At 51.7% G+C, this 12691-nt stretch overlaps 1 protein-coding gene across 2 annotated transcripts in view; it reads right to left on the reverse strand.

Annotated features, from left to right (window-relative positions):
• The window catches only part of MAPKAPK2 (MAPK activated protein kinase 2), a 45486-nt gene extending 34567 nt beyond the window's left edge, over positions 1 to 10919 (reverse strand). The window contains exon 1 of one of the 2 annotated variants that reach the window (XM_037067075.1): positions 10312 to 10919. In XM_037067075.1, coding sequence (XP_036922970.1) covers positions 10312 to 10575 — 264 coding nt within the window. In that variant the 5' untranslated portion in view covers positions 10576 to 10919. The remainder of the gene's footprint in view (positions 1 to 10311) is intronic. The other variant, XM_037067074.1, reaches the window with a different exon arrangement.
• Between the last annotated feature and the right edge of the window lie 1772 nt (positions 10920 to 12691).

The following is a 12691-nucleotide window of genomic DNA, read 5'->3' on the forward strand; positions in this document are numbered from 1 at the left end:
CAGCTTCTGGTGTGAAAGGCTTCATGAAAGCAGCAGCATTTGAACAGGAAGAACAAGTAGGTACAGACAGGGCTGGGGTGCAGAGTCAAAGAAGCTACAGGTGGACAGATGAGACGCATGTCATGGCAAAGGTGAGGGGCTGGGAAAGCCGAGTCCTGTTAAGGAAACAGTATAGTTACACCACTTAAAATGAAATGTAGCATACATTTTTTTTAAATCGAGGTCAGCCCTGGCCAGTGTGGCTCAGTTGGTCAGAGCACTGTACCATAAACAGAGAGGTCATGGGTTCAATTCCAGTCAGGGCACATGCCTAAGTTGCGGATTCAGGCCCTACACAGGGTGTGAACGAGAGGCAACCAAATGATGCTTTTCAATATCTGTCTCTCTCTCCCCACCCCAACTCCCCACTTCATCTCCCTAAAAATCAGTATGTCCTTGTGTGGGGATTTTAAAAAAAAGAGGTCAAATCAGGGAATGGTTTGGAATTCTCTTGTATTCTGCAGGCAAAGGGAACCCACTGAAGGGTTTAAGCTGGGAAGTCACATAATCAGAGGTGAAATTTCAGCAGACTAACCCCCCATGCACTCCAAGGAACTGAGGGCCAAAACCTTCCCTCTGTGGCTGAGTCTCAGAATCAGCAACACATTTCTGCTTCCCAAGCCCCCCACCCCCAATTCTGTATTCCTTCTTTCTCTAATTACAGCTCAAACCCAATTTTATGCTCTTTTGAAAACACCTAAGGCAAGGTAACCAAAACAATTACATGCAATCAGGAGACACACGCAAAAGGGAACCCATGCTCCTCTTGTTCCTCTCCTCCCTAAGAGTGCGAAGGTAGGGGACACAAGGGCATGAAGACCCTGCGAACCCCCTGTGGAGAGAACATGATGCTTGTGAGCCCTGCAGCCAAGAGGAATAATAAAACTCGGCATTTCTATAAGCAGAAGCATTTGCAAAGTGTTTACAACACAAGCTCATTTAGTGCCTGTGGCCTTCTGCCTTTAGATCTGGGAGCCTGCAAGGAGAGAGGCAGGACAAAAGGTACAAGATGACCCACTGGTGCCCTCCCCAACACAGCAGAGCACAGAGCCCCAAGCTCTAAGAGACAGTCTCTTCATCAGCCCACCTGCATTCCTAAAATACTGTAAGTTCTGCACATGGCCTCAAATGCACGGGGCTACCCCTCTCCCTCCCCAGCTGCCATGACCCCTTGAGCTCTGCAGAAGTCAGGCATGCCACCCATCTGCAGATTCTTCACTTAGAGAGGCTTCCCTTCCCAGCTGCTGTGAAGCCTGGCCTTTAGAATCCTACTAGCCGTCCTCAAAGAATCACAGATGCCAGGGAAGAAGGCCCGGGGTAGGGACAGAAGAGGAAGAGCATGGCTACCCAAGGACAGGAGCTCCTTCTGTTAGAGTTAAAAATAAACTCTTAGCAATTTACACCCAACTCCTCCCTACAGAGGCCAATGGGCCTTGGCAACTCACTCTCTCCCTGCAGCGGAAAGGACAGACAGGAGAAGGCAGACGTGGAGACAGGGTCTGGGTGTGTAACTCCAGCAGAAGACAAAAGACCTCTCAGGCCCTCCCTTGGCTTCTATCACTTCCCCACACACTGCTCACCCCTCCCAAACAAACCCTCGTCCTAGAACACAGACACAGAACCCTGCCCTCCTGGGCTGTGGTTAGTACCAACACCTGTCCAAGGATTGGAAAAAGCAGAAAAAAGAGAATGCCACAGTCAAACCAGAAGAAATATTCTGCCCAGAATCACCAGTTGAGCAGGTGTCCCAGCTACCTGAGCCCTTTTCCTCACCTTCTTCTCTAGGTCCCCAGGACCCATGGGTGGCAAGGGAAGAGGTCTCCTTAATGGGCCTCAATGGACACAGATCACCAATCACCCTCTCCCCACAGTCAGGAGGTAGATCAGACCCATGCTGTCTGTGACACCCTGCAGGTGGCTGAGCTGGGAGGGCCAGAGGGGCCACGGCCTGACTCAGGAAGGAGGCCCAGCCAGGCAGGGCCCAGTTATTCCTGGAAGCCAATGAGATGAGGTCACAGTGGTGAATGTGGTAACCCAAGGCTCCATGCTGCAGAGGTGGAGAGTATTGCTTGGCAACGGGGGCAGAAGTCCTAGGGCAGGTAGCACGCTCAGTCATAGGGCAGCTGGGGTGAGGGCCTGGGACAGCAGCAGGCAGGACTCTCCTCCTCATCCCCACCCTTTCTGGCAGGGAGGTCCACTTGCAGATGGAGACTGGAGGCGGCTGAAGCAAGCACAGCCGAGAAAGTCTAGAAAACTCTGATGAACTGTTCACCCTCCTCCCTGTCTCCCCTCCCCCAATAGGGAATATGCAAAGCAGCTCCCCAGAGCCTTTGTGCACATGCAGCTTGCGACCTGGACAAGCACCTGCCACAGCTCACTCCCAGCACTCAGAAAACAAACTGGTCCCAAAGCACCTACGAAGCTCAGGCTGGAAGCAAAGGGGCAAATGGGGAAGGAAAAGAGAGAAGTTCAGCAGTGTGGCAGGAAGGCCAGGGACAGATACCAAGGCCTGGCAGTGAGGTGAGACTTCAATAGTGGCAGGTTTATTTTTAGCTGTTGGGACAGGGGCTGAGTAACAGTTCCCGACCCTGGGCAGGAGACCAGGTTGCAAATGCCCAGGGTGGGCTGGCAGCCTTGGAACAGTATGGATAATCACAATGGTAACCAAGTGACTGACTCAGTCATCTGCCTGTGGAGGTGCTGGAGGACACGAGGGGAGAAGAGCTGGCGGGTGTACTGTCAGTGGGTCTCCTCTTTAGTCCCCTCCCCTACCCAGGACTGCAAAGATTTCACCTTTGCTTCTGGTTTAAAAGAAGAATCTTCAGCCCTGGCCGGGATGCCCAGATGGTCAGCGCATCGTCCCAATACCCCAAGGATGCCGATTCGATCCCCAGTCAGGGCACATGCAAGAATCAACCAATGAATGAACAAATAAGTGGAACAACAGACTGATGTCTGTCTGTCTGTCTCTCTCCACTCCTCCCTCCCTCCTTTCCTCTTCCTAAAAAATCAATCAATACATTTTAAAAAGAAAAATTTAAATTAAAAAAAGAAAGGAGGGATGGAGGAGTGGAGAGAGACAGACAGACAGACATCAGTCTGTTGTTCCACTTATTTGTTCCACTTAATTAAATTTTAAAAAAAGAAAAATAATCTTCATAGAGAAAAGCCAAACAGAGAGAAGGCCTGGACAGAGCGGCGCCCTTTGTCCTCGTGTTCTCTGAGACGAAAAGGCTGCCGAGGTGACCACGAAGCTCACGCCTTCGGTCACCACTGCTCACCTCCCAAGCAACTCCCAGAGGAACACTGACCATGGAGATGCCTGGAAATGTCCCTTAAGAGTAAGATGCCCTCTCTAATGATTCTTTAGGACAGCTCAGGTTCCTACCAGAATAAACACGCAGCCTGGCTGGCCACGGAGGGAACATTCGTCACAGACAGGGACTGACCTGATGGATGGCACACAAAGGTGTCCACTGGACCAGAGAATCAAGACCCCAAGAACTCTACACTGCCAACCAAGTCTGATGGCCTGGCACACGGGGCCTGACAGTCCAGAGCTCCAGGGCTTTTGCCTTGAATGGGCAGGAAGAAGAAAAAAGAGGACCCACATCACCAGGCATCCCTCCTCCTCTTGCTCCTTCAGACTCCTGAGATCCCTCCTACCCAGTCCTATGGGAAAGAAGTGGCACCTGGATGGAAACCCTAATCTCCCGTCGGCTCTGGGAATCAGTCTCCAACTCTCATCTCAAAACAGGCCCTGGCCCATGCCGCATCTGTGAGTGAAACAGAAGAAGACACCCACGTGGATGGACACAGCCACACACCAAGGCAAAGCCTGACAACCTGGTAGCCCTCGCTCCCTCACTCAGCAGACGCCCCGTGCAGGGCACAGCCTGCACCACCAATCACAGGGGCCATGTTTGGCCCATGACTTCAAATGGGAAAAGCATTTCGGAGGGGACGATAAAGAACTCCCCACCTCCACTTTGAGTCACCCCTGCACTGAGATAAGACCCTTCTGTTTTCCAGGAGTAGATCCACAGCCCGTGGGGTGACACAGCCCATCCTCTCTGCTCACCGACTCTGCCAACCGACACACTTCCCGAGTGTTCATGCTGCAAGGTATGGGTCGCTTTACCGGCTGGACAGTGATGACAGCTCACTGGACACACGCTGCCCTGGAGCCCAGCATTAAGCCCATCCAAAAAAAAGGGTATCCATGCTGGCCCAGATACTGCTGATGCTCAGACAGAGCAAGCTGGCGTGCTACCCCGTCCTCGGCCTCTTGCTTCCAGGGCAGCCTTCCACTGTCCCACACTGCCAGAGCTCAAGGAGCCCCTGACCGCCAGACACTGATGGGCGCACTAAGGCCTGGGAAGTGGCCTGGGAGGTTTAACTGACCTGCTCAAAGTCACACACTAGCCATCAGGGCACAAAGACCAAACCTTTTTTTTTCTTCTTTCTAATCTAGTACATAACCCATCTCAGTGGGCTCACCTCTAGATATTTCTATCCATACACATCTTAAAATATAAAATTTCAGCATTCCCCTAAAAACTAGAAAATACAGAAAAATCTGATTTGGGTTACATGCCCGTCACGGTGGTGTAGTCCCTTCTCTTTACCAGCGTCCCCATTCACATGAAAAGTCCCAGTGACCAGTTCGTGCAGCTCAGTTTGCACTGTCGGGTCTGCGGCCCCAGTACTACTACCTCTACCAACCAAACCACCCAAGGAGCCCAGATCGAGAGGAGGCAGGTCGCAAGGCGTGGCTGTTACGCTGGCACCTGATAAGACCCTGGACATACCACTCAACCCTTCGGGACCAGCCCAGACTTTTCCTCAGTGAGAGGGAGGGAGTCAAGAAAGATGACAGGAAGAATGGTCAGCTCTGAGGTGCTGTGAGGCATGTCCCTTTGCCACTGGGCCTGAAATCATTGCTAAGAGCAACTGCAGCCCCTTCAAACACAAAGAACAATTCTGCCTGCCTGTTCACCTCCCTCTGGGACACCTGAAGAGACAAAGTATGGGGGGGTGGGGGTGGGGAAGAGAGCCCACGTGACCCTTGGAAGGACCTAAAATAGAGGAGAGGATTCTGTGCCACGAATCCTGTGGCACAGACATCAAACCACGGGGGAGAATCCTGATCAGAGCACGGGAGAGCCACCTGGGCACTGTGAAATGGCTCAGAAGCAAATACCCATGCCCTGTCCTTCCCTGTTGTGGCTGACATTCCTCCTGGCACAGGCTCGACAGCGAGTGGGTGACAGAAGCCTCGGCCCTCCCCAACCCCAAGATTTGGCCAGTTTGCCTCCAGCAGCCCTGAAGTGTGGCTCCTCCAGGCCTCAAGCTGAACCCCCACACCTGCTTCTTAAGTAAAATCACCAACTGATGATGACCCAACTTCTCAGTTCCCAAACAATCAAAACACTGTAATCATGGATACCAGCACCTTCACCCTCCTGGAGAAGAGCCCCTCATTTCCCAGATAGCCACCCCTATCTGGTCCCAAGGCCTGGGGCTGCTTTTCTCCATCCCCACCTCCTGGAAGCCACTGATCCCAGATCTTAGTTGGAGATTATTTTCAAACTCTATCAAAGTCCCAGAATTCACAAGTGAAAAGGGACCACAAGCCAACCTGGCTTTGATCCTGCCTCGGTGGACGCCAAGAGTCCTGCTGCAGGATACAGGGGCCAGAGCCCCAGCAGAGGGACCGGGTCTGCAACCTTCCCTCAAAAACCATAAGCCCTGATCTCAGCAATTTATAACCTTTCTTTACAACATCCTGTTCACTTACTTCACAGCCCTCAAACACTTGAAAAGCTGCCTTTAGTACAAAGATGGCTTAGGTTCAATTCTGAGCCACCAGCCACACTTGCTCCCTACCCATCCATCTCCTGCTCTGCCCTCCTCCCTACTGCCTGGGGCCAACAGCACCATCGCCTCCTGCAGGTGGGCTTGCTCCTCCGAGGCCCAGCAAGGAGCTGTTCTCTGCTCCTTCAATCCTCCGATTTCCCTGTCTCAAAGCTCCTTTATTCCCAAACACACGATTTAACCCCCTAGTCCAGCAAAGTCCCGTGGAACTTCCTATAAGGATGAGACTGTTCTTCTACATGGTTCATTGCAGTAGCCACATGCAGCTACTGAATACTTCAAATGTTGCTAGCAACTGATTTTTACATTTTAATTTAGTTTAATTTAATTAATTTTAATTCAAATAACCATGCATGGCTACTGGCTACCACATTGGACACTGCAGCCCTAGACTACATTTGGAGCTCTAGACTCCAAATCAGTTTCTTGACACCCTTCCCAAATTTTAAGGCCACTTTATGTGTGTGTATCCTCCATACAACAACACATAGTAGGATGCTTAGCAAACTATTAACCACCTGTAACCATAGTGGACATAAAGAGGCTGGTTTGGTCAGCGAAACTTTCCTCACCATGTGGCTCCATCCAGCAAACCCCAATTTGGAACACGGCCTGTTGCCCAACAGGGGACCTCTCTCCAACAGGTATGCATGGGCATTTGCAACATGGTCTCGCTCTCCAACAGGTATGCATGGGCTGTGCTGGGTAAGATGCTACTTGTACTGTGGGAATGTGGGAGTTCTGGCACTCCCTCTGACAGTGTCCAGATCAACCGTGAGAAGTTCCAATCAGATCCTCTTGAGAACGCCAAAGGAAGGCACACTGCAGGGACACTGCGTGATCTGGGGAGAAAGGACCACCACGGAAAGGAAAGCAGAAGAACACACAGGGCCTTGTTTTCTCTGATCCGTGCACTGGAAAGATCCAGAGAGGTAAGTGAAGATGGCATTCTATTTTTTGAAAGCAGTAACACATTTCACCTAATCAGAGTCATACAGCAGAGAGGGACAACAATGCCAGCTTTAATTAGATCTGTTCAGCTAATATCGAAGGGTCACCATGTCACAGTGAAGCAACGAAGCAGCTGAGGAACCCACAGGGAATACAGCAATTACTATTCAAGTGGGTTGAGACTAGGCATCCCTGTCAAAGAAATAGTTAATAGAATTCCCATATTCTTGTACAAAAAATAATAAAAGATAAGATTTCTATCAAACACTTCCTAAAGGGGAGAGGGGAGTGGTTAAAAAAAAAGAGAAAAGCTTGTTACCATAGATTCAGAACTCATTCAGCTGCTGAGTTGGTTCATAAACTGCCCCTCCAACTTCAGGGATTACTGCTGAAATGCTGATAAAAACCCACCCAACACCCCCTCGCCCAAGTCAAGAAGGGCCTGTGGTGACAGTGTCACTCCTCATGGAGCTTGAGGGGTTCTTGGAGCCAGTCCCAAGTAGCAGCCTGCTGATGACACTGCAGCTACGAAGTGTGAAGAGGCCTGAGACTCAAAGTCAGGTGTCCTGGGTTCTAATCCTGCCTCTGCCAAATGCATGGCTACACTGCCTCTTGCAAGTCTTTGCTCTGGCCTTACTTCTCTCATCTGCAAAATGAGGGCGTTAGATGAGATGACCTCTAAAATCCCTTCTGACTCGGAAGTATGAAAGTAACTCAGAACTCAAAAGAAGCAGCCAGGAGAGACAGTGAGATGAGGTCTGACCACCTACCAAAAGCATTTACAAGTTAGAGATCTCAGGTGGAAGGAGAGAAGCAGCAGAGAGTAAAGTGAGATTATTATTTTTTTAAGAATTGGTTTTACTTTGTAGGCTAAGAGGTCCTAGACCACTAACAAGGAATGGGGCATCTGGGCAGCCTCCACCTCCCATCAACTCTCTGAGCTGTGAACCGCAGGTAACACAGAGCCCCCACCGGGGCCCTGCTCTCTGCCCCAAGTCCCCAGAAACAGCGTGACACACTGTGTAGGGGAGAGAGAGGGCTTTCCCTTTTTCTTCAGGCAACTTCACGATGGGGTGACCCCTTCTGCCCCACCCTCATCTTCCTCCCTTGCTTTATAATCAAAACACTCCAGGTTTTGAAAATCACCTCACTGCTTAGCACCTAAGGTCAAGTTAATCAAGATTCGAAGTCTAGCATCTTTGGTGTACGCTGGAACAGATTCTTTGAAGCAGATTCCCTCCACGGCTGTAATTACGTGTTAGCCAATATTTGGATGTGGAAGTGCTATTCACACTGCTGTCAGTCTCTGAATGCCTTATCCCTTCTTTCTTCCTCTATTATTACCTTTTTACACAAAGATGTGTGGGAAATCTACAATTTAACAGTTGAGTCAACTTGTAAGATCTGGGAGCAGACTGCCTGTCAAAGCAGACTCTGACTTCAGTCTTTGCCTGCTGCTAACTTGAGAGGGATAAACTACCAGTGGTATTTAAAATACTGCTGGATTTCTCTTTCAGAACTATTCAAAGGGGGAAATTATCCAAATTTCTCTTCTATTAATTACAACAGACATCTTAATTGTCACCCAAAAGCATTTTAGAGGGTAGTTTTGTGTGCTTGTTAAAGAGAATAAGGAGAGGTTGAGAGCTTCTGTTCTTAAGTCTTTATACAATATTTCAACTTTTCAAGAAAATGAGCAGCCAATGTCCCCAAACTGCTGATGGATGAAGGCAGATGGTGTCTCAGAGGGGACAGAGGAGCCTCCTGGAAAGAAACGTCTGTCACTTCCTCAACAGTGCAGGTCAACTTTGGTCAAACAGTATTCACTCAACTCTACTGCCCAAGGTCAGGGCCATGGTCAAACAACCACTCCACCTCTAAGCCCCCAGTTATGAGTACGGAAAGAGTGATCTAAGGTGCAAAAAGTACTACAGTGTTCAAGATACTGATATATTCCCTCTCCAACAGTAAACAACAATCAAAAACCCACAGCAACACCTTCAAGTAGAAACCAAAGACCTCTGACAGTGTTGGGGCAAGTTGAGAGCTCTCCCCCAAAAGAGAGGATGAAAGTTGCAAGAAAAAATAATTTATAAAGGCCTAAAACCTAGAAATTGGACATGCTTGCCCTCTATAACCCTGAAGTACATACCAGGGTTTTATTACATCTAATTACATATTCCAACAATCCCACCCATTACACATATCTGAGTGTTGTATTAATAGCTGAAACGCAGCTACCAGTGGGGGCTGAGGAGGAAGAGAGAAATACAACACAGGAAGTAATTTTATCCTCCAATCATTAAGACACCCCAGGGGAAACAGGGGTGATGTGTCACCTTTAGAGATATGGTTTGACCTGAAAACCCTCTGAGGGGAAAACCTTTCTGTGACTCTGAACACCAGCTCCCACTGCACTGGGGACCCATCCATCTCATCATACCTCCAAGTCTATGCTGTTTAACTTCTGAAGTAGGTGTGCTCACTGAAATCCCCATTCTCCCCCTACAACAAAGGGGAAGGGGACTTCCTCAATTCAAGGATAACGCTCCTTCCCACTGTCCACCAGTGGCCCACGTCCAGGACTCAAGTGGCCACCTCCGATCTGCAGAATTAGCATTGGGCCAAGCGTGGTTTCCAAACCCAGTTTACAAAGATCAGTGACGCTATGGAAACAGCAGACGCGGCGCCGGGAGCCTGCTGCCCTCCCATCTGGAGCCTCACAGGCATGGAAGGTAGGAGGGCGCCTGCTCTCAGATCAAAACAATCCCTCCTTCCCCCGGAGGGGGCGGTGGCCCCGCGGAATCCCCAGGCTTGCACCTACCTCCGGCGCCGGCGCGCGCCTAGGCGGCCCAAGCCGCACTCGAGAGGCCCAGGGAAGTGAAATCACACATTCCGGCTCCCAAATAAGGAGCGAGGCTAAATAAACCTCTGAGACCCGACTTCTCCAAACCAACGGACCAACCAGCTCAATGAGTAATGGGCCTTTTGTGCCCGCAGAAAGAAAGGAAGGAGGGAAGAGAGGATGGGGAACCACAACCCCGGAAAATCACTTCCTCGAGACGCGGTGAAATTAGCAGAAGTGGTCCGGGAGCCAACCGTTCAGACTCGGCTGGATCCCGCTCAAACCCCAAAATGGCAGAGTCCCCAAGAGTACTCTCGGGTCCTTGCCACTCACACCTGAGGTGACCGGAAACGCAGTCTCCGCGGCGTGGTCCGCCCCTACCTGACCTTCCCTCTGCCCCCGCCCCCGCCGCGCACTTGGTCCCCCCCGCCCCGGCTGGGACCCACCGCCCCGCCGCGGTCCCGGCGCCGGATCGCAGCAAAGGATCGCAGCAAAGGGTGGCCGAGCGACCGCGCGCGCCGGCCGCTCTAGAGCGCCCGGAGGTCGTCCCTGGGTGCTCCCCTCTGCCCGTCCATCCCTTCCCCGGCCCCCAAACCTACTTTTAGGGCGAATTTTTCCTGGGTCCTCTTGTTGAAGATCTGCAAAACTTTCCCGTTGATGCCCAGCCCCAGCACCTGGGTGGTGACCTTGTAATCGTCGATGATGGCGTTCTTCTTGATCTGTAGGCTTGACTTGACGTGGAACTGGGGGAATTGCTGCGGGGGCTGCGGTGGCGGTTGGGACGGGGCGGGGGGCTGCGGCGGCGGTGGCGGTGGGGTGGGGAATAGCACCGGCGGGGTCTGGCCCTGGGAGTTGGACAGCATGGTGCCCGGAGACGCGGGAGCAGAGGCGGGAGGGCCCCCGGCCGCCCCCTCCTCCGGCTCCGGACCGGGTCCCCGCCACCTCCCGCCCGGCGACGAAGTTTGCTCCGGGCTGGAGCCGGCTTCCCCGGCCGGGCCCGGCTCCAGGCTCGGCGGGTCGCGGGGCTCCGTGGGTCCCGCCGTGCGCCGCTGGCGCCCACCGGCCCTGCTCTCTCCCTTCCACCCTCCCCCCGGGGGCCAGGCGCTCAGTGGAACGCTGGATGGCAGGGGCCCAGCCGGGGGGGAAGCGGCCGCGCCACAAACTACCCAGCCCCGGGGCCGGCGGCCGCGTCACAGCCTTGTCTGCGTCCGGGGCCGGTCCTTAAAGGGGAGGGTCGAAGGGGGCAGGGCTTGAGGAGGAGGGGCGAGGCCTGCGGGAGGCGTGGGCGTGGGGGAGGGGCTGGCCTTAAAGGGAAGGACAGGAGGCCAATGGAGCGTGGAGGGCGGGGCAGAGGACCGGGAGGAGAGGCCGAGAAATCCTGGTTCTTAATTAGGCCCACGCAAAGGGAAGGGGGAGGCGTATGAAAGTAGCTGCATAGTTCAGATAGAAAATCCACTTTTCTACAATTCTCTAGCTCTTAGCACCGTCCAATTGGGAGATGAAGGTGTATTTTGAAGGAGGTTGACTAGGAAACATGGACTGAATGAGAGCTCAGGGTGGAGCTAGGTAGGTGAGAAGCCAATATTGGCTCTGACTTTCTCATTTCTTTTCTCATATATTTATTGTTTTTCAATAAAGATTTGCTTAACTTTGAACAACTGAGTAATTATACTTTTGAACATATTTTCACATAAATTAGTTTTCGAAAAGGATACGGAGTGGAAAGAGGATGGGTTGACGTTCAGATGGTCTGAATTCGGGGAGCCCTCACCACCTAAGCTGTGTGATCTTGAGCGAGCCGCTGCTCCCCTCTCAGTGGAAGAACAGCAATACCTTTTCGTAGGGCTGCTGAGAGAATTGGGCAAGACAATGTAACAAACAGGAAGGTCTGGTGAATAGTTTCTGATTTCCAATGTGGAGAAGTAGACCCTGAACCTGCAGCCCGGAGGAGAAGTGGGTATTTTTAAATTATTATTAAGAGAGGGAGAGAACATCGATGTGTGGGTGCCTCTTGTGCTCCCCCAATTGGGGACCTGGCCCACAACCCAGGCATGTACCCTGACCAGGAATCAAACCAATGACCCCCTGGTTCACAGGCCCACACTCAATCCACTGAGCCACACCAGCCAGGGCAGAAGTGGGTATTTTTGAAGAAGCGGAGCTCCAGTCCAGGTTGGCCCTATGTCTCTGAAGAAGATACTAAGGATCCAGCCGGACCTGTATCAGTAGCCCACATCAGAGCAGGGGACTGGAGAGGCCATAAATATGAGCTGTAGAAGTCTTCTATACATATTTCTGATGCATTTGGTGATGATCATTAAATACATCCCTGCTGACCTGCTCCCCCCTCTGACTAGTAGAGCAATTGAGAAATAAGACAAAGGAACCAGACAGGTGAAGACAAAACCTCATCTTAAGTACTGATAAGGCCAAATTAGAATGGGGCGTGACCTATGACCACACCTGGCCCCTAATATATCTCCCCAGCACTGCAGGGAGATGCAGCTTAGGAAGAAAGAGAGAAGAATATCCAGGGCATGGGGCCCTTCAGGACTGAGGCAAGGCAGTTAAGGAGTGAGGAGGTAGAATGAAAGGCAGAAGTTACCCTCCCAGCACATCCGTTCCCAGGCCTAGCAGGGCTCTGTCCAGGGGCCCCAATACAAATATTTGCTTTTTTCAAGCAGAGTTAATTTAGTGCACACATTGACTGAGTACAAGGTGCCATGCTCAGCCTCGTGGCGGTGGGCGGCGTTATTCTGTGGAGAAGACAGACGGGTGGCCGTGGACAGCTAGGGGAGAATTGCACAGGTACAGGTCTGGGAGACCAGGCAGAGGGATCCACCACTGGCAGCAGGAACCGAGCTTTTGCCTATACTAGAGGGTAGATGCAGTTCCCCAAAACCCTGACCTTCAAAGACAAAGGGACTACCAGAGGCCACAGAGGTCAGAAGACACCTTTACCTCACCAGTTCCACAGTG

Source organism: Sturnira hondurensis, unplaced genomic scaffold (genome assembly GCF_014824575.4).
Source record: "Sturnira hondurensis isolate 20B ecotype Veracruz unplaced genomic scaffold, ASM1482457v3 Scaffold0017082, whole genome shotgun sequence".
Taxonomy (NCBI): domain Eukaryota; kingdom Metazoa; phylum Chordata; class Mammalia; order Chiroptera; family Phyllostomidae; genus Sturnira; species Sturnira hondurensis.